Here is a 20,621-nt window from a genome sequence, read left to right on the forward strand (position 1 = left end):
TGTTTGTTGCTCATTTGCATGCTCATTTACATGCTTGTATGCTCGTTTGCATGCTCATTTGCATGGTTCTGCTTCACTTGCTTCCCGTCACTCAGATCTCTCTAGGCCCCAGTGAACCCCCACTACCAGCCACGTCCTGAGTTCTCCCTACAGAACATCCACTCCTCAGCCCCCACAGGGACCCTGGAGGCTCTCCCCTGGCCAACCCCGGCCCAGCCAGGAGGGTCCGCTCGGAGCCTCAGCGTCCTGTCCGTATGGTGGTCAGGGGTCCGTGCCTCGCAGGGTCGGGGCGGAGATGGAAACTGCGTGGAAACAGCCCTCAGCCACCCCCGGCCAGCTCCATCCTTCTCTAACCTCCCTGAAGCCCCAGCTGACCCTCGCTGCCACCCGCCGCCCCAACGCCAGCCCAGGGACGCTGCCTCGCCCCCAGCCCCTCACGATGGCCCATGCGAACTTCTCCGACAGGGAGACGCCTCCTCTCTCAGCCAGACCTCCCTGAGACCCCCTCCTCACCACCCCCCAGAGCCCTCCAGGAAGTGTCTCCCAGCACACACAGCCCAGCACACGCTCAGGACGCCCCTCGCCTGGCCGCGCAATGCCTCCTAGAATCTAGTATTTCCTTCATTTCTGCAATCATGTTTTTTTGTTTTTCTGGTGTTTTGAGATGCTCTGTCGCCCAGGCTGGAGTGCAGTGGTGCAATCTCGGCTCACTGCAACCTCCGCCTCCCGGGTTCACGCGATTCTCCTGCCTCAGCCTCCCAAGTAGCTGGGATTACAGGCGCCCGCCACCACGCCCGGCTAATCTTTGTATTTTTGGTAGAGTCGGGGTTTCTCCATGTTGGCCAGGCTGGTCTCAAACTCCTGACCTCAAGTGATCCGCCCACCTCGGCCTCACAGTGCTGGGATTAGGGCCGCCGAGCCCGGCCTGCAGCGATGATACTTCTGCTGTTTGTTTCCCCCTGAGGACTGGTAGCCGGGTTTATCCCCCTCCCCCAGGCACCGTGGACGTTGGGATGGACTACTCTCTGGGGTGGGGCGTCCTGGCCACTGCGGGGTGCTGAGCAGCGTCCCTGCCCCCACCCACTCCATGCCAGGAGCACCCCGGTGTTGGGACAGCTTGCCCAGGCGGGAGCCCCTGAGCTGAGCCCCGTGAAGGCAGCGGCTGCACCCCCAGCTCCCGCTCAGCAGGGCCTCGGCTCATCTTTCCGGATAAATGCCACCTGCTGCCCACCCCCAGCGCCCAGCCTGCCTTTGCCTCGGTGGTCCTAGGACTCCTGGCCCCTCTGGGGGTCTGGGGACGCCGAGGAGGAGGGCAGACCCACCTGGCGCGTGGCGGGCACGGAGAGGCTGAGGCCGTCGGTGGAGATGTGGATGGAGATGCTCATGCCGGCGAAGCGAAGGTTGCTCTTGCCCAGGACAGACGCCAGGGCCTTGTTGGGGGCCTGAGTTGGGGGCGGAGCACAGCGAGGGCGGCCATGGGTGGGGGCCGCCGAGGGGCTCCCAGGATGGCCACAGCGTCCCCGCGGCTCCCAAGTGCCCCACCGGCCCCACGAGAGACCACAAGCCTCACTCACCTTTTTCTTCCAGGATCCCCGGACGCCAGGCACGGCCTCGTGGAGCCGGTTGATGGCTTCCCTGGGGATGGGAGGAGGGGGCTTAGAGAGTGTGGTGGGGGTGGTCAGGGGGAGAGCTGGGGAGGAAGGAGTCAGAGAGGGCGGGGGTCTGGGGAGGGGGCAGGAGCTCAGAGAAGGGCGGAGTCAGAGAGGGGAGAGGAAGGCAGAGCGGCAGGGGATGGGAGAGGGTGGGGGCTGGGGAACCTGGGGGATGAGTGCCCAGCAGGACAGGTCCAGCCCACCCCGTCTGCATCCTTGCATCCGGCAGATGCACGGCCCCCAGCTCCAGCCCCTCTACCACCATCTCTTTCCCGGGGACCAGCGTGTCCCTGGCCTCGGCCCAATAGGAAGGCGCGGGGTCAGATCTGGGGGTTGGACCAGCGAGCAGGAGGCCCTGAGCCTGACCCCAGTCCCGTGTCCTGATCCTGTCTGCAGTGCCGGAGGAGTGACCGCTGCTCTGGAGGGCCCCTGAGTGGTGGCAGAAGCTGACCCCGAACGAGAGCGCCTCAAACCACTGGTCCCCAGGAGAAGTCAGAAAGTCTACGGGGTCCTGCAGGGGCCTCGGAAATGGCGTCGTGGAGAAACCAGACTCCCCCGACCCAGGGCGCATGGGAATTTCCACGGCACGGCCGCTGTGGAAAACAGCCTGTGGACTCCTCAAAAGCTTAAAAATTGTCCGGGCGCGGCGGCTCCCACCTGGCATCCCAGCACTTTGGGAGGCCGAGGCGGACGGATCACCTGAGGTCAGGAGTTCGAGACCAGACTGACCAACATGGAGAAACCCCGTCTCTACTAAAAATATAACAACTAGCTGGGCGTGGTGGCGGCGCCTGTAATCCCAGCTACTCAGGAAGGCTGAGGCAGGAGAATTGCTTGAACCTGGAGACAGAGGTCGCAGTGAGCCAAGATCTCACCATTGCACACTCCAGCCTGGGTGACAGAGTGAGACTCCGTCTCAAGAAAAAAAAAAAAAAAACACAAAAGAATAGAAAAGAAAAAAAGAAAGAAAAGGAGCGAGGCTCTGACCCAGGCCACTGTGGATGCAGCTTGGGAAAGTCACGCTCAGTGAGAGACTCCAGACACAGGAGGCCACGCAGCGCGTGATCCTATTGCTATGAAATGTCCAGGACAGGCCGACCCACAGAGACAGGGAGGGGATGGCTGGTGGGTGCCGGGGCTGGGGAGGGGACGGGGAGTGGCTGTGAGGGGGACGGGGTGTTTCGGGGTAACGAGGATGTTCGGAACCAGACAGTGGTGGTGACTGTGAAGATCCTAAAAAGCCCAGGTGAATCGTTTGATGTGGGAATTACATCTCACATACGCACGTGTAAACTACCCCACATAGGTTTTTTTAAGTCTATATGAATGGAATCAACCAGTTTTCACAGAAAAAAAGGGTGTCGCTCTCCTCCCTGCTTAAGTCCTGGTCATATCCACAACCCCTGAGATTCCTTTCCAGACGCCGCACAGCATCCTGAGGTCACCGTGTGGAGAACAGAGCAGGGACACAGAGAAGCCGTTGGGCCCTGGTCCCAGAGGGAACCCGCCAGGCCCTGCACCCCCCGCCGTACGGAGACGTGCCCAGCACCCTGCGAGCAACCGGCGTTCTTTCCCTCTTAGAGGAGGACCGAGGCCTGCAGGGCCCAGTGATCGATGCCTGGCATGGGGACAGGGCGGAGACGTGGTGTGAAGCGGGAGGGAGGTAGGAGGGCGCCGAGGCTGTGTCCTGGGGTCCCAGCACGGCTGTCGTGGAGCCCATCACTGCCGCCCTCCAGCGCCTCACACAGCCCTGTGTGGCCAGGGCAGGGTTAGACGCTCACCTGGTCACCTGCGTGCGTGTGTTAAAGTCCAGGGAGCGCATGGAGCGGAGGACCTCGATGCAGCCCATGTACTGAGGGGAGAGAACAGGTGTCAGACGCCATCGGAAACCCCGCAGTGGAGCCACGTCCCTTTTCCCCACAGCCCTTCGCCTCCTCGGCCACCCCTGGGGTCGAGCCCTTTCCTCTGCCCCTGGTGGCTCCGGGGCCTTCCTGCCTCCCCCACCTCAAGGCCTGGACACTGTCCCGAGAGCCACCCCCTCGAACTCCAGGCATGTTTTTCTCTGTTGCTGTTTCTCAGGGGCCTGGCGGTTCCCCCCAAGGCTCTATGGTGCTTGGTCCCTTAACCGTCTTGCCCTTGTCGGTCTCTGTTCAGCCAGCGCCTAAGCCGAGGAGTGTGAGGACGGTGCGATCCCGAGCACTTCTCTATCTCCAGCGCCCAGCTCAGGGTCTGGCAAACAGTGGGGCGGACGTCCTGGCAGCCACAGATGCACACACTGCTGGCCTCGCCCTCCACAGGAAGTTTGCGGGCTCCCGGCCAAGACAGCCGTTTCCGTGAAACGGGAATTCACCGTCTCAACGACTCTGATGATACCGACGGGCGAGAGGGGCAGGGGCGTCCCGCCGAGTCCCTGGTCTGTTTCAGTGCCGTGAAGGGTGGGGAGCAGGGCCAGGAGGTGAAGGCCACAGCGTCCTTCCATCCCTGGCCCTTGCTGGTGGGAGGGGAAGGGGCACAGCCCACGTCATCTCTATGAAATGTCCTACAGAGGCAGCGAGAGGACGTGTGGGTGCCAGGGATCGGGGAGTGAAGGCTGACGGAAACACGTTTCCTACTGGGGTCACGAGCAATTCTGGAGTTAGACAAAACGGGTGGTTGCACAATATTATGAATGTACTAAATGCTACTGAATTGTGAAAAATGCAACAAGCAAAATGATTACTAATGTTATGTGAAGTTCACCTCAGTTTTTTAAATGACCAACAAACACTTTGACCCTGAAACTCCATTTTTAGGACTTTACCCCACAGATACACCAGCCTGAGGGCTTCTGAGGTGTGTATAGGTCACTGTGTGGGTTGGCCCAGGCGCTGCCCCTCTCCACGGCTCCATGTGCCTGGAGCAGGGCAAGCAAGGAGCAGAGACAGACGCAAGAATGCAGGCAGGAAGCAGAGGCCACAGGACCTGGGCTGTGATGAGGGGCAGGGGTTCATCCTGGGCCAGCTGGGGAGCCAGAAAGCACTTCAACAGGGCATGGACTGAGAGGCCTCACCTCCTGTTGAATGGATGGATGATGGGTGGATGGACTGACAGACAGAGGATGGATGGATGAATGAAAGAATGGATGGAGGATGAATAGATGGCTGGGTGAGTGAATGGATGGATGGATGATGGGTGAGTGGATGGATAGATGGGTAGATGGATGGACAGGAATATGGACGATGAATGGATGGGTGGGTGGATGGATGGAGGGTGAATGGATAGATGGGTGAGTGGATAGATGGATGGATGGGTGGATGGATGGATGGGTGGATGGGTGGGTGGATGGATGGGTGGGTGCGTGGATGGGTGGGTGAATGGATGGGTGGATGGCTGGATGGGTGGATGGATGGGTGGATGGGTGGGTGGATGGATGGATGGATGGATGGATGGATAGGTGGATGGATGGGTGGATGGATGGGTGGATGGGTGGATGGATGGGTGGATGGATGGATGGATGGGTGCGTGATGGGTGGATGGGTGGATGGATGGGTGGGTGGATGGGTGGATGGATGGGTGGGTGGGTGGGTGGATGGACAGATGGGTGGGTGGATGGACGGATGGGTGGGTGGATGGGTGGATGGATGGGTGGGTGGATGATTGGATGGGTGAACGGATGGATGGATGGGTGGATGGATGGGTGGGTGGATGGATGGATGAGTGGATGGGTGGATGGATGGTTGGGTGGATGGATGGGTGGATGGATGGGTGGGTGGGTAGATGAGTGGATGGGTGAATGGATGGGTGGATGGATGGGTGGGTGGGTGGATGGATGGGTGGGTGGGTGGGTGGATGAATGGGTGGGTGAACGGATGGGTGGATGGGTGGGTAGATGGGTGGATGGATGGGTGGATGGATGGGTGGATGAATGGGTGGATGGATGGGTGGATGGATGAATGGATAGATGGATGGATGGGTGGATGGGTGGATGGATGGATGGATGGATGGATGGATGGATGGATGGATGGATGGGTGGATGGATGGGTGGATGGATGGGTGGATGGATGGATGGATGGGTGGATGGATGAATGGATAGATGGATGGATGAGTGGATGGGTGGATGGATGGATGGGTGGATGGATGGATGGATGGATGGGTGGATGGATAGATGGATGGATGGGTGGGTGGGTGGGTGGATGGATGGATGGACGGGTGGAAGGGTGGATGGATGGGTGGGTGGATGGATGGGTAGGTGGATGGATGGATGGGTGGGTGGATGGGTAGGTGGATGGACGGATGGGTGGGTGGATGGGTGGATGGGTGGGTGGATGGGTGGATGGTTGGGTGGATGGATGGATGGATGGATGGATGGGTGGATGGATGGGTGGATGGGTGGATGGATGGATGGGTGGATGGATGGATGGATGAATGGATGGGTGGGTGGATGGATGGATGGGTGGATGGATGGGTGGATGGATGGATGGATGGATGGGTGGATGGATAGATGGATGGATGGGTGGGTGGGTGGGTGGATGGATGGATGAACAGATGAATGGACTCTAGGCATGTAGTAGACAGGTCAGACCCTAAAGAAATTAGCCACAGTCCCTGTCCCTAGCACTGGACTCCCCCACTGAGGAGGCAGCTTTGGTGGGATGCTGGCTGGTCAATGGCTGTCTTCTCTCAGCAGAGCGTGTGCCTCTGGGGCGGTGTCTGCCTCGGTGTCTGGTGCTCCAGGGCCGCAGGGTGAGGGATTCTCATTCGCTTACCTGCCCCCTTCTTAACACACAGCCCACTCCGGTTGTGCGGCTGAAACCCTGAGCTGTGCAGTACGTGGGCCCTGTTGTGGGGACACAGCCTAGTGCAGGAGGAGGCGGGGGGCAAACCCTCCGTGGCCCACGGCAGCTCACGAGGGGAAGTGCGATATCCCATTGGCTGAGAACAGGGACTGCAAACTCAGATGCCCACAGCCTGCAGGATCAGCCGGGTAAACACACTAGGTTGGATGCAGCGCGGTGACGATACCAACACCTCGTTAATTCAGGACGCTCGTCACGTGGGAGGCTCTGCTGTTTGCAGCAATGGCCCCTGGGAAACGGAGGCCCAGGTGGGAGGGTGACTGACCGGCTGGGCCACACGCCCTGCAGAGCTGGGTCCTGAACCCACATCTCTGGGCTCCAGGATCTGCACTGCTCCCCCTGCATGACGGGAAGAGGTGGGGACCTCGGCAAACGGCGTGTCCCATGCTCCGGGGGCCCAGCGCTGCCGGCCATGTGCTTTTTTTTTTTTTTCAGAGAGTCTCACTCTGTCGCCCAGGCTGGAGTGCAGTGGCCGGATCTCAGCTCACTGCAAGCTCCGCCTCCCGGGTTTATGCCATTCTCCTGCCTCAGGCTCCCGAGTAGCTGGGACTACAGGCGCCCGCCACCTCGCCCGGCTAGTTTTTTGTATTTTTAGTAGAGACGGGTTTCACCGTGTTAGCCAGGATGGTCTCAATCTCCTGACCTCGTGATCCGCCCGCCTCGGCCTCCCAAAGTGCTGGGATTACAGGCGTGGGCCACCGTGCCCGGCCATGTGCTTCTTTTAAAAGAGACAAGGAAATTCAGGATTTTTCTGTGAAATTCCCCCAGTTTGTAAATATCAATGCTGGGTCTGAATGTCTGTGCCCCCCTCAAATCCCTCTGTGGAAACCTAAGCCCCACAGTGAGGGTATTTAGAGGGGGGTCTTTGGGAGGCGAGGAGGTTATGAGGGCTCCACCCTCAGGACTGGGATCAGCGTCCTTGCAAAAGAGACGGCAGACAGAGCCCGGCCCTCCACCACGTGAGGACACAGGAGAACACGGCCCTCTGTGAAGAGGCCCTCGCCAGACACCGAATCTTCCGGTGCCTCGATCGTGGCCCTCCCAGCCTCCGGAACCGTGAGAAATAAATTTCTAGGCCTGGGACAGCAGCTCATGCCTGTAATCCCATAACTTCAGGAGACCAAGGTGCGAGGCTCTCTCGAAGCCAGGAGTTCAAGACCAGCCTGGGCAATACAATGAGACCTCATCTCTACAAAAAAATAATTTTTAATTAGCCGGGCGTGGTGAGTGGGGGCCTGTGGTCCCAGCTACTCAGGAGTCTGAGGTGGGAGGATGGCTTGAGCCCAGGAGGTCGAGGCTGCAGTGAGCTGTGAGGGCACCACTGCACTCCAGCCTGGACGACAGAGCAAGACCATGTCTCAAAAAACAAAAATTTTTAGGCCGGGTGTGGTGGTTCACGCTTGTAAACCCAGCACTTTGGGAGGCCGAGGTGGGTGGATCACGAGGTCAGGAGTTTGAGACCAGCTTGGCCAACATGGCGAAACCCCGACTCTACTAAAAATACAAAAATAAAAATAAAAATACAAAAATTAGCTGGGCGTGGTGGTGCGAGCGTGTAATCCCAGCTACTTGGGAGGCTGAGGCAGGAGAATCGTTTGGACCTGGGAGGCGGAGGCTGCAGACAGCGGAGCTCGAACCACCACACTCCAGCCCGGGTGAGAGGGAGACTCTGTCTCAAAAAAAATAAATAAATAAAGACAAGCACTGAGGGAGATTTGAAAAGACAGAGACACAGAAGGCAGGGGCCGTGTGAAGACAGAGGCAGACAGCGGAGGGGCCGTGTGCAGCCGAGGACCCAGCGCCGGCCTGCAGGCACCAGACGCTGGAGGGCCTGGGACAGAGCCTCCCTCAGCGTCTCCTACAGAAACCAGCTCTGCCCAATCTTGGCTTGGACTGTGGGCCCAGAACGGTGATAGAACAAGTCTGTGTGTGTGTGTGTGTTTTGGTTTTAGTTTAGTTTTGTTTTTGTTTGTTTTTTGAGACGCAGTCTCGCTCTGTCGCCCAAGCTGGAGTGCGGTGGCCGGATCTCAGCTCACTGCAAGCTCCGCCTCCCGGGTTCACGCCATTCTCCTGCCTCAGCCTCCCGAGTAGCTGGGACTACAGGCGCCCGCCACCACGCCCGGCTAGTTTTTGTATTTTTAGTAGAGACGGGGTTTCACCGTGTTGGCCAGGATGGTGTCGATCTCCTGACCTCGTGATCCGCCCATCTCGGCCTCCCAAGGTGCTGGGACTACAGGCGTGAGCCACCGCGCCCGGCCGTCTGTGTTTTAAGCCCCACAGTTTGTGGTGGTTTGTGGTGCAGCCCTGGGACCCTCCCACAGAAGGTTGGGGGGAGCCCTGGCGACTTCACGTCCAACCTTCCCCTTTGCAAATTCAGAAACTGAGGCCCGGAGAGAAAGCATGACCCAGAACCCACCCTAGGAGGTTAAGGGAAGGAGCCACTCTACAAGTCCGTAAACTGAGGCTTGGAGAGGGGAAGGGACCTGGCCGGCCTCAGGCACGCAGCAGGCCAGGGCAGATGCGAGCCAAGGTCCCGTGTCTGCGTTCCCAGCCTGGGAGACCGTCCGAGTCTCCACCAGGACCCTGCACTGCGGCCCACGTCACCTGCCGGGACCCTGCACCGCGGCCCACGTCACCACCGGGACCTACCTCTTTGCCATGGTCCATATTAGTGTCATTTACTTGATATTTTCCTTTTAAATAAACTCCACTTACAAACATAACCGCATTTACTTTTTAAAGGAAATTGCAGGAAACAAAACATCTACAGCAGATGAACGGATAAATCCCCTGGGGTCCATCTGCACGCGGGAACGTGACCCAGACGTGAAAGGAGCCAGGTTCCGGTACAGGCCACAGCACACACTGAGGACGCCACGCTCCGTGAGAGACGCCAGACGCAAAAGGCCACACGGCGTGTGATCCCGTTTCTATGAAATGTCCAGGACAGGCTGATCCACAGGGGCAGCGAGGGGACGCGTGGGCGCCGGGGCTGGGCAGGGGGCGGAGGGGAGGGAGGGCTGAGGGCCGGCGATAAGTTCCCATTTTGCGTGATGGGAGCGTCCTGGAACCAGACACTGGTGAGGGTCGCACAACCCTGTGGGCTGCACTAAATCCACGGAATTGCACGGTTTAAACAGGTAAGGATTAGGACATGTGAATTATATCTGCATTTTTAAAAATGTGCATGAGAACCAGGCACGATAGCTCACGCCTGTCATCCCAGCACTTTGGGAGGCCGAGGTGGGCGGCTCACCTGAGGTCAGAAGCTCAAAACCAGACTGACCAACATGGTGAAATTCCGTCTCTACTAAAAGTACAAAATCAGCTGGGCATGTTGGCTTATGCCTGTAATCCCAGCTACTCCGGAGGCTGAGGCAGGAGACTCACTTGAACCTGGGAGGCGGAAGTTGCAGTGAGCCACGATCGCACCATTGCACTCCGGCCTGGGCAACGAGAACAAAACTCCATCTCAAAACAAATTAAAAAATCATATGAGGAAAAGAGGAAAGTTCACGCTGCAACCATAACTCCCTGGTTTTCCATTAAAATAAACGTATTAATAAGATGAAAAGTCTCCATTCACACGAGAACCCTAAGGCTTTGCTAAAACAAGTACGTGAAGGTTTGCTGGGTGCTGGGAACCAGGATGTCTGCACAGTCTCAACGTCTGTCTCCCCAGATCACGTTCCAGGGCAGAACGACCAGATGCCGGGGCGAGGGCTGGGGAGGCCGCAGGCAGCACTCGGCCGAAAACGTGCACGGCCTGGCCTGCGAGTGGCTCCCGGGGCGTGCGCTGCGACGTCCCCATGCACCTGTCCCCCGATTCCACCAGTCCCCACAGATCTTCCTAATTATAAGGGAAACAAACAGCAGCATCACCGGGGAGAAACATCACCTTCACCAAGTACATTCATTTCCCGGGGCTGCCGTGAGCAAAGGCCACACACGGGGGCCACAGGAGCTGATCCAGCGGGAGTCTGAGGTCCAGGCGTGGGCAGGGCCTCGCTCCCTCCGCAGCCCCGGGGAAGGATCCTTCCTGCCTCTCTCAGCTTCTGGGGGCTCCCGGCGGCCTTGGCTTGTGGCCGTGTTACTCCAGTCTCCGCTTCCTTCTCCACACAGCTATCTCCTCGTGTGTTTCTGTGCAAATTTCCCTCCTCTTCGAGGACACAAGCCATTGCATTTAGGCCCCACCTTTACTCCAGTAACTCCAGTGTGGCCTCATCTTAACGTCTGCAAAGGCCCTTTTCCAAATAAGGTTCCATTCTGAGGTTGGAGGTGGACCTGAGTTTTGGGGAACACCATTCACCCCAGGACACCAGGTCGTCAAAGTCTCCAGCACCAGTATCAAGACAGACAAACCAGCACCGGGCGTCCTCCTGACATGATGGGCTGGAAGACACAGCACCCCCCGTGCTTCCTGCCAAAAACAACCTCAACCGGATCGCAGGCAGACACCAGGCAGATACAAACAGGGACGGCAGCCCAGCGGCCGGCGTGCACCCTCCAACACTCCCGGCTCCCCGGGACGGAACAACTGCGAGGCTAGAGGCGGTTAAAGAGACAGGACGGACGGGGCACGGTGGTTCACGCCTCTAATCCCAGAACTGTGGGAGGCCGAGGCGGACAGAGAGCTTGAGCTCGGAGTTCAAGAGCAGCCTGGGAAGCGCGGCGAAACTCCGTCTCCACAAAAAAAAAATACAAAAATTAACCGGGTATGGTGGTGCACGCCTGTAATCCCGGCTACTCGGGAGGCTGAGGCAGGAGAATCGCTGGACCCCAGGGAGCGGAGGTTGCAGTGAGCCGAGGTGGTGCCATTGCCCTCCAGCCTGGGTGACAGAGCGAGACTCCCTCTCTAAAAAATAAATAAAAATAAATAAAAATTAGCCGGGCGTGGTGGTGCACGCCTGTAATCCCGGCTACTTGGGAGGCTGAGGCAGGAGAATCGCTTGGACCCAGGAGGCGGAGGCTGCAGTGAGCTGAGATGGGACCAGTGCACTCCAGCTTGGGTGATGCTGAGTGAGGTCCTGTCGCGAAACGGAAAAAAAAAAAAAAAAAAAGGCAGAATGGCTAAATGCAACGTGGGATGGGAAAATACAGGTTGCTCTGGCACTGCTGGGAAAATTGGTCACGTTTGAATCCACACTGAAAATGTGATCGGCTGGGCGCGGTGGCTCAAGCCTGTAATCCCAGCACTTTGGGAGGCCGAGGGCAGATCACGAGGTCAGATCGAGACCATCCTGGCTAACCCGGTGCAACCCCGTCTCTACTAAAATATACAAAAAACTAGCCGGGCGAGGTGGCGGCGCCTGTAGTCCCAGCTACTCGGGAGGCTGAGGCAGGAGAATGGCGGGAACCCGGGAGGCGGAGCTTGCAGTGAGCCGAGATCGCGCCACTGCACTCCAGCCTGGGAAACAGAGCGAGACTCCGTCTCAAAAAAAAAAAGAAAGAAAGAAAATGCGATCTCAGGATTGTGAGGGTACGTTTCCTGACTTTGTTAATTGTACCATAGCTACGTTAGAGAAGATCCTTGTCTTGGACTATACACCCTGGCGTGTTTGAGGGTAGACGGCTATCACGGCTGCAACCTTTCTCAATTGTTCATCAGTAATGACAGTAGTAATCACGGTTTATACGGCGGGAGGCTGAGGCAGGAGAACCACCTGGACCCGGGAGGCGGAGGGTGCGATGAGCCGAGATCGTGCCGCTGCGCTCCAGCCTGGGCAACAAGAGTGAAACTGCGTCTCGATAACGATAATAGTAATTTATACAGACAGAATAAACGAGGCAAGACGTTAATAATCGGCGGATCTAGGTGAATGACACACAGGGACTCTGTAACTTTTCATCTCGATAGAATTTCCAACTTACAAAACCTGCATGGATCCTACTGTTCTTATTTCTTTTATCTAAGGTTGAAACCATTTAAAGGTAAATTTCTTTGATGCCCTGCACCACGCTGACCAGTGCCGCCCTCCGCCCCGGCCACAGCCCACATCAGCGCCCCCGGCTGTGGCTTTCCACAGGGGTGAGGGGTGAGTGCTGCCCTGGGGGTGCCGCGGAAACCTGGGGCACTGTGGGCCGTCGTCGCCAGGCGGGGCAGCCGGCGCTACAGGACGGGGGGGCCTCACAATGACACCAAACTGTCCCCAGGGCCTCGCAGCGTCCTCCAGGCAGCATGTGGGGAAAGCCTTCCGTGGCTGCCACGCCTCCAACCTAACTCCACGTGCCCCGTAACGCCAGAGGCCTGCGCGCTTCCGTGTGCTGCTTTTTTATGGTGGTAAAACACACGTAACATACAGTTTAGGGTTTTAACCGTCTTGGAGTGCAGGGTTCAGTGGCGCTCAGCGCATTCCCGGAGCTGTGCGGCCACCGCCGTCTCTCCAGAACGTCTACATCTTCCCAGACTCAGACCCCAACCCCGTCACTCACTCCCCGTCCCCTCCCCAGCCCCGTCCTACTTTCTGCCTCTGTGAATCTGATGGCTCTGGGGACCTCCGACGGTGGAATTGCACAGAGCTTGTCCTTCTGTGTCTGGAGTCTCACTGAGTGAGGCGTCCTCAGGGTCCGTCCGTGCCGTGGCCTGGGTCAGAGCCTCATTCCTTTTCTTTTTTTTTTTTTTTTTTTTTGAGACAGAGTCTTGCTCTGTCGCCCAGGCTGGGGTGCAGTGGCCGGATCTCAGCTCACTGCAAGCTCCACCTCCCGGGTTTAGACCATTCTCCTGCCTCAGCCTCCCGAGTAGCTGGAACTACAGGCGCCCGCCACCTCGCCCGGCTAGTTTTTTGTATTTTTAGTAGAGACAGGGTTTCACCGTGTTAGCCAGGATGGTCTCGATCTCCTGACCTCGTGATCCGCCCGTCTCGGCCTCCCAAAGTGCTGGGATTACAGGCTTGAGCCACCGCGCCCGGCCGCCTCATTCCTTTTCTTGGCCGCATCGTATTTCAGCGTGTGGATGGCCACGCCGTGTTGATCCACTCATGCCTGGGTCCAGGCGATTCTCCTGCCTCAGCCTCCATGAGTGAAGCGTTTGCCATTTCCAGCCAATGGGGGGAGGGAGAACGGCCGGAGTCTCTTACGAAGAGCCCAGGAAGGGACGACCTCTGCTCCCAGCGGACGTGGCCGGGCCCCGGCGATGTCGGGAACTGTGGCCTCCATCTTCTGACCCTGAAGGTCGCCAAGCCAGCGTGCTGAGGATGGCAGCACAGAAAGACGGCAGAGGCTGTGGTCACACCACCCTGAAAACGCCCGATGCCATCCGGCCTCGGAAGCTGAGCAGGGTCAGGTCTGGCTGGTACTTGGATGGGAGAAGGACAGAAAGAACCCAGGTGGCCGGGCGCGGTGGCTCAAGCCTGTAATCCCAGCACTTTGGGAGGCCGAGACGGGTGGATCACGAGGTCAGGAGATTGAGACCATCTTGGCTAACATGGCGAAACCCCATCTCTACAAAAAATAAAAATAAAAACACTAGCCGGGCGAGGTGGCGGGCACCTGTAGTCCCAGCTACTCGGGAGGCTGAGGCAGGAGAATGGCGTAAACCCGGGAGGCAGAGCTTGCAGTGAACTGAGATCCGGCCACTGCACTCCAGTCTGGGCGAAAGAGCCAGACTCTGTCTCAAAAAAAAAAAAAGAAAGAACCAACCCCCCAGGTATGGGTTCTTTGTTCTCAGAAACAAAACTCAGGTTTTGTTTCTGAGGCAGGGTCTTGCTCTGTCACCCAGGCTGGAGGGCAGTGGCACGACCTTGGCGGACTGCAGCCTCGAATTCTCGGGCTCACGTGATCCTCCTGCCTCAGCCTCCCACGTAGCCAGGACCACAGGTGTGCATCACCCTGCCTGGCTAATGTTTTTTTACTTTTTTGGTGGAGACAGGGTTTCACCACGCTGCCCAGGCTGGTCTCAAACTCCTGGGCTCAAGTGATCCTGCCACCTTGGTCTTCCAAAATGCTGGGATTACAGGCATGAGCCACCATGCCCGGCCAGAACCCAGATCTTCAGGGATGCTGTCAAGCCATGGGATTCATCCACCGTGTCAACTTGCCACACCCAAACCCTCGCCTTCAAGGAAAAGTTGCATTTGGAGCTGAACCATGTCAACTCTGTCACCCTCTCACAACTCCCTGCACGTCCCAGCGTAAGGCGCCCATGATGCGGGAAGGATGAAGTGTCATTTCGCCGACCGTGTCCCGCTTTGCGTCCATCCCCTGCCGGGCCTGGGCTCCATGCACCAGGAGCAGAGGCGGACACGCACAGGAGACTCTCCCTGAAGCGCTCATGAGATGAGGTGCGTGAGGGCACCACAGACAGCAGGACGACCTAACCCGTGGGACTTTTGTGTGCGGGCGAGCCCAGCGCCAAAATGGCACGTGTCGGAGGAACGCGGGGTCGGTGCCCACAGACCTTGGCACGGACTCTGGCCTCTCCACAAGAGAAGCCCTGCGTCTTTTTCAACAGAGACCCATTTTGCTCAGGTCTACGCCTTCAGGTGAGGCCCGAGGATCAGGCATACAGATTCATCCAGACGAGCCGTCCAGCAGGGCAGCTGCTTCCCGCCTGGGGCCACTTAAGTTTAAAGTCAGGTAAGATTAACTTGGCACCGCAGCACAGGCCACACCTCAAGGCCCAGCTGCTCACGGGACTCGCGGCAGCCACGCTAGACGGTGCAGACACGGACGATTCTGCTGGGCGGTGCCAGGCTGGGCTCACGAGAACCAGGGCAAAGTCGGCGGGGGATTCCCAGGAACGACGTCCCCATTCACGGAAGAGCCCCGCAGAGACAGGGGACCCTGTTCTGCCAAACCAGAGCCACCGCCTTTCGGCCAGGGCAGGAACTGACCCGAGGCCAGCAGAGACCCCTGGGAAGCACGGTCTCCTGTGGCTGCCCGAACAGATCCCCACAAACAGGGCTTAAGACCACAGAAACGGGCCAGACACGCTGGCTCACGCCTGTAACCCCAGCACTTTGGGAGGCCGAGGCGGGCGGATCACCTGAGGTCAGGAGTTCAAGACCAGCCTGGCCAACAGGGTGAAACCCCGTCTAAAAATAAAACTAAAAATACAAACAAAATTAGCCGGGCGTGGTGGCGCGTGCCTGTAATCCCAGCTACTGAGGAGGCTGAGGCAGGAGAACTGCTTGAACCCGGAAGACAGAGGTTGGGGTGAGCCGAGACTGCACCACTGCACTCCAGCTTGGACCACAAGACCGAAAGTCCGTCTCAAAAAAAAAAAAAAAAGACCACAGAAATCCACAAAAATGCTTCCTCACACAGGCCTCGGGGCCGGAAGCCCATCCCCTCCGGAGGCAGCAGGGGAGGGCCCGTCCTGCCTCTCCCCACGCGGGTGGTGGCCGGGGCTCCTCAGCATCCTTGGCCCGTGGCCCTGTCGCTCGCCTCTGCCTCCCTCATCCTGTCCCGTGTCCTCTCTGCGCCTTCACGCGGCTTCTCGTAAGGACAGCGGTCACCGGGTCAGGGTGACCTGAATCCAACGTGACCTCGTTTAATGACACCTGCAGAGATCCTGTTTCCACAGAAGGCCTCATTTTGGGGTTCCAGGTTGGCAAGAATTTCGGGGGGGTAACAATGACCTGGACTCGGGATAAAGTCACTGAGCCGCCGACCCCGGGTCCTTCTTGCAGGAGACAATCCAGGTCCCTTCGGTGCCCGGAGGCTCCAAGTCAGGTCTGTGGTGACGGCCCCGAAGGTCTCACCAGTGCTGTGACCCAGGGGAGGCTCTCGGGAAGCTCTTCAACCTGCTGTGCCTCAGCCGCCTCATCTGTAAAATGGGTGGACGCCCCAGGGCTGTGGGGAGAATGGAACCCGGGGCTCCACGGAACTCTGAGCACCGCGCAGGACTCGGCGTGAGCCTCAGCGCCCAAGGTCCTGCATTTGCAACGATGCAGCCCACGGCGCTCGGACGCGGGGCCCACGCCGCTGCCGGTCCAGCGTCCAACGTCTCGCCCGCACACCGGGATCGCTGCAGGGTTCTGTGGGGGTTCTGTGATGCCCGGTGAGTGGCCCAGCCCATCCATTCCCTCTTGCTGCTGTCACCAACTACCACAAATTGAGTGGCTCGACACAACGCAAGCTAATCCGCTTAGGTTAGAGGTCATAGGTTAGAGGTCATAGGTTAGAGGTCATAGGTTAGAGGTCAGAAGTCTAAAATCAAGGTGTGGGCGGAGTTGGTCCCTCATCTGCTCTGCCTTTCCCAGCGTCCCAAGGCACCCACATCCCTCCGCTGGGGGCTCCTTCCTCCCCGTTTGCAGCCACAGCGCAGCCTCTTCCAGTCTCTCTCCGACTCTCACCCCCCGCTGCGAGGACACCGGGCCCCCAGATCATCCCGTCTCAGGGTCCTTCACTCGATCCCACCGGCAGGTCCCCTGTCGCTGTGTGAGGGGCACCATTGCAGAATCGGAGGGCTGGATGTGGACATGGGGGCTGTTGCTGTGCCTCACACCGGTGCATACATGATGCCTGCTCTCAGAATGTTGTCTGGCTCCCACAGGAGGACCCTCAGCCCCGGGTTCTGGTCCTGCTTTTCACTGCGTAACCTCAGACACAGCTCTACCTCTCTGTGCCTCAGTTTCCCTCAGCGCATAGGGCCCCTCCAGCATGGAAGATCCCTGAGGGCCTGAGCCACGGGCCGCAGCCCCCGGATGATGGGGCTTGGCTGTCCTCTTCCTTAACTCAGGTTTCCCTGTGACCAGCAGGGACTGGCTGTCCCTGTGCCTGCCATGACGTAGGTACGGGGAACGGGGCTCCCGGGGGACAGCACTGGGGGCTAAGGCCAGTCAAGCTCCCTGGGGTTGGGGCCCCTCGTCCATGAGCAACTCCCCTGGGCTCCAACACAGGTTCACTGTCCACTTCTCCCCTCACCTAGGTCCCCTGGCCTCGGCCACCGCCATCTGTCGCAGCCTCCTCCCGCGTCTCTGCTGCCCTTCCAGACCCTCCTCCTCCCTCAGCGCCACTTCCACAAAGCCCCCAGGGCCTTCAAAACTGCACACACTGCACTGTCCCCCTACTTAAAACCACCCCCACTCCTCGCCACAGCCCACAGAGAGAGTCCTCCCTCTCCAGCTCCAGCCTTGCGGATCTCCTTGGGGTGACGTGCACGCGCCAGGTCGGCTCCTACTGTGCCTTTGCACCTGCTGTGCCCCGCCCGGAACTCTGTCTGAAATCCCCACGGCTTCCCGCCTTTGCACCTGCTGTGCCCCGCCCGGAACTCTGTCTGCAATCCCCACGGCTTCGGGCCTTTTCACCTGCTGTGTCCCGCCCAGAACTCTGTCTGAAATCCCCACGGCTTCCCGCCTTTGCACCTGCTGTGCCCCGCCCGGAACTCTGTCTGCAATCCCCACGGCTTCGGGCCTTTCCACCTGCACCTGCTGTGCCCCGCCCAGAACTTGGTCTGCAATCCCCACGGCTTCGGGCCTTTGCACCTGCACCTGCTGTGTCCCGCCCAGAACTCTGTCTGAAATCCCAACGGCTGCGGCTTCCATGGCTCAGGTCTCAGCTTCAAAGTTGCCTCCTGGGAGCGGGTCCCGGGGAGGCGGAAGCAGGTTCGGGGAGGAGGAAGCGGGTCCCGGGGAGGCGGAAGCGGGTCCAAGGAGGCAGAAGCCGGTTGTAGGCTGCAGGCCGAGGGCTCCTGAGGCTGACAATCCCAGGCCCCCAGACCACACGTGGGAAGGGAGGTTTCGCAGCCAGCTTCTGGGGGCTCCCGCACGTTTTGGTGGGCCCTGGCTTGAGACCCCGTGGCCCCCACCTCTGCCTCTGTCTCCTCACGGCCCGCTCCTCTGTGCGTCTGAGTCTAAATTTCCTTCTCCTTACAAAGACCCACCCTGATCCAGCCAGGCCTCATCTTAACGAGATTACATCCGCAGGGACCCCATTTCCAAATAAAGTCAGACTCCCATGGTACATGTATTGTAGGAGGACCCCATTGAACCCAGCGTAGAGGGAGGACACCACTGAACCCAGGGTAGGGGGAGGGACCCCACTGAACCCAGAGTAGGGGGAGGGACCCCACTGAACCCAGAGTAGGGGGAGGGACCCCACTGAACCCAGGGTAGGGGGAGGGATACCACTGAACCCAGGGTAGGGGGAGGGACCCCACTGAACCCAGAGTAGGGGGAGGGACCCCACTGAACTCAGTGTCCAGAAAAGCAAAGACACAACCCGATGGGAACACAGGCTAATGTTCTGGCTGCAGAGGCCAGCTGGGAGCGGGGAGCACTGCCCCACCAGCAGGGGCGTTCGGGAATGGCCGATCATTTTCCCAGACACCGTAATGACTGCAGCTGTGGGACAGCTGCTCTCTCAAAAGACAGGGGACTATGCAAGGCCCTGTCACCCCTGCAGGTGACTTCACACAGTTTATCAAAAACCACAGAGGGGCAGACCCGTCAGCAGAGGTGAAGGTTACAGTCCTAGGTGGAGGCGCGCTGTGTCCACGCGCCCGCCTTCCCCGCGTGTTTGAAAACGTTCATTTATCATAAGATCCAGGATAAATAAACAAAGGCCGCTTCTTTGGCCACCCCGGAAGTCCCTGCAGCCTCCCATCTGGAATCCTGGGGTCTGTCCCGGCGCCAGCCCCCTTCCAAACACCCCTTCCCGCACCCCCACCGCAGGCCAGGGTCTCGGGCCCCGGCTGTCACCCGTGAACAGCTGTCCAGGGGGCTCCGGCGGCAGAGACACCCCGGCCGCTTGTCACTCTCGGCCTCGCCCGCCCCATCCGAGTGGGGGGGCGGTGCACACGCGCATGCGCGCCCCTCCCCCGCCGCCCTCTCCCCGCCCCTCCCCACGTGACGCCGTGGGAACCCGGACCCCAGCGCCTCCGGGTGGGGGCAGCCGCCGGGCGCCGGCTGGAGATGGGGGTCCGGGGTGGCGGGAGAGCAGGAAGGATGGGGAGGGGGCACCTGGCTCGCGGGGTCCGGGGGGTCCCGGAGGAAAGGGTGGGGGAGGGGAGGCCGCCGCGCACGGGCTCCCGGCGGGGGGGGTGGGGGGGACTCACCCGCACGACGTAGGAGACCCCAGGCCCCAGGACCCTGGCGTCGGGGTGTAGCCAGCCGTGCGCGGGCTTGTGGATGAAGCTGCCCTTCCGGATCCACTCGGCGGCGGCGGCGTCCCCGGACCCGGCCGCCCCCCGCGCGCCCCGCGGCCCCCGCGCCCCCGCGCCCCGACAGCGGCTGAGCGCGGGCAGGGGACAGGGCGCCGCACAGCGGGGCTCGCAGGCGCCCAGGACAGCGGCCGCCAGCGCCGGGACGCCCCCCGGGCTCGCCGGCTCGGACTGGGGGTCCGCGCCCCCCGAGGCCCCAGCCGCCCGCGCCGCCGCCGGGCCGCGACCCAGGAAGCCGCCCGGGGCCGCGAACTTCCACTGCGGCATTCGGGGCAGCAGCGCGCAGAAGGTGGTGGGCGCCTCGGGCTCGGGGGGCGCCGGGGGCGCGCGCCCGCCCGGACCCTGCGTCATGGCCGCGGCCGCCCCACGGAGCCCGACCGGGCGCTGCGCCTGGCGCGGAGGAGGCCCTCCCGCTCCGCCCGCTCCCTCCCGCCCCCGGCCCGGTGATGTCATCCGCCCGGCCCAGCGCGCAGCCGCGGGGGGCTGCGCCCCTGGGACCCCGGCCCTCCTCGTCCCGGCCTCCTGGCCGCGAGGCTGGGGAAACTGAGGCCCTCTGAGGACACTGGGCGCTGGCCTGGAACCCGCAGCCAAGGCGGGACGGGGCTTTGAACCCAGAACCCCGTCAGCGACCCTCCCCACTGCGCCCCCCACCCCCGCCCGCCGCCCAAGTTCCCAGAAGGACCGAGCTGGAGAGTCTTAGCAATCACCTCCCTTCTTTCCCGTTGACTAAGGGAAACTGAGGCCCGGGGAGGCGTGGCCAGGGAAAAGAGAACCCCAGACCCCAAGGTCAGCCCCTCCCTCTCCGTTGTTCCAGCTAGAGGATACCTCAGGGTCACCCCTATTTCCTAGTGGGGAAACTGAGGCCCGGGGAGGGGAAGGGGCGCGGTCGAGGGCGCACAGCGGAGGCTCAGACCCAGGAGTGCCGGCTCTGGGAGGGGGTGCTAGGAGCGGAGCCTGGCCCCTGCTCTGCGGCCTGTCCCGGCCTCAGTTTCTCCGGCTGTAACCCTGGGGGGCGGGCTGGAGGGTCGCGGC

General features: G+C 60.2%; 1 protein-coding gene across 6 annotated transcripts in view; it reads right to left on the bottom strand.

Moving 5' to 3' along the window:
* The window catches only part of SHC2 (SHC adaptor protein 2), a 39,714-nt gene extending 19,721 nt beyond the window's left edge, over positions 1 to 19,993 (bottom strand). For all 6 annotated transcript variants that reach the window (XR_013409394.1, XR_013409397.1, XR_013409395.1 and 3 more), the window contains exons 1-4: positions 19,485 to 19,993; positions 3,434 to 3,504; positions 1,575 to 1,635; positions 1,323 to 1,442 (exon numbers count right to left, since the gene is read on the bottom strand). Coding sequence is in view for 1 of the 6 variants with exons in the window: in XM_028840027.2 (XP_028695860.1) it covers positions 1,323 to 1,442; positions 1,575 to 1,635; positions 3,434 to 3,504; positions 19,485 to 19,940 (708 nt within the window). In the remaining 5 variants the exon portion in view is untranslated. The remainder of the gene's footprint in view (positions 1 to 1,322; positions 1,443 to 1,574; positions 1,636 to 3,433; positions 3,505 to 19,484) is intronic.
* Positions 19,994 to 20,621: the final 628 nt, after the last annotated feature.

The sequence above is a fragment of the Macaca mulatta genome, chromosome 19 (genome assembly GCF_049350105.2).
Source record: "Macaca mulatta isolate MMU2019108-1 chromosome 19, T2T-MMU8v2.0, whole genome shotgun sequence".
NCBI lineage: Eukaryota > Metazoa > Chordata > Mammalia > Primates > Cercopithecidae > Macaca > Macaca mulatta.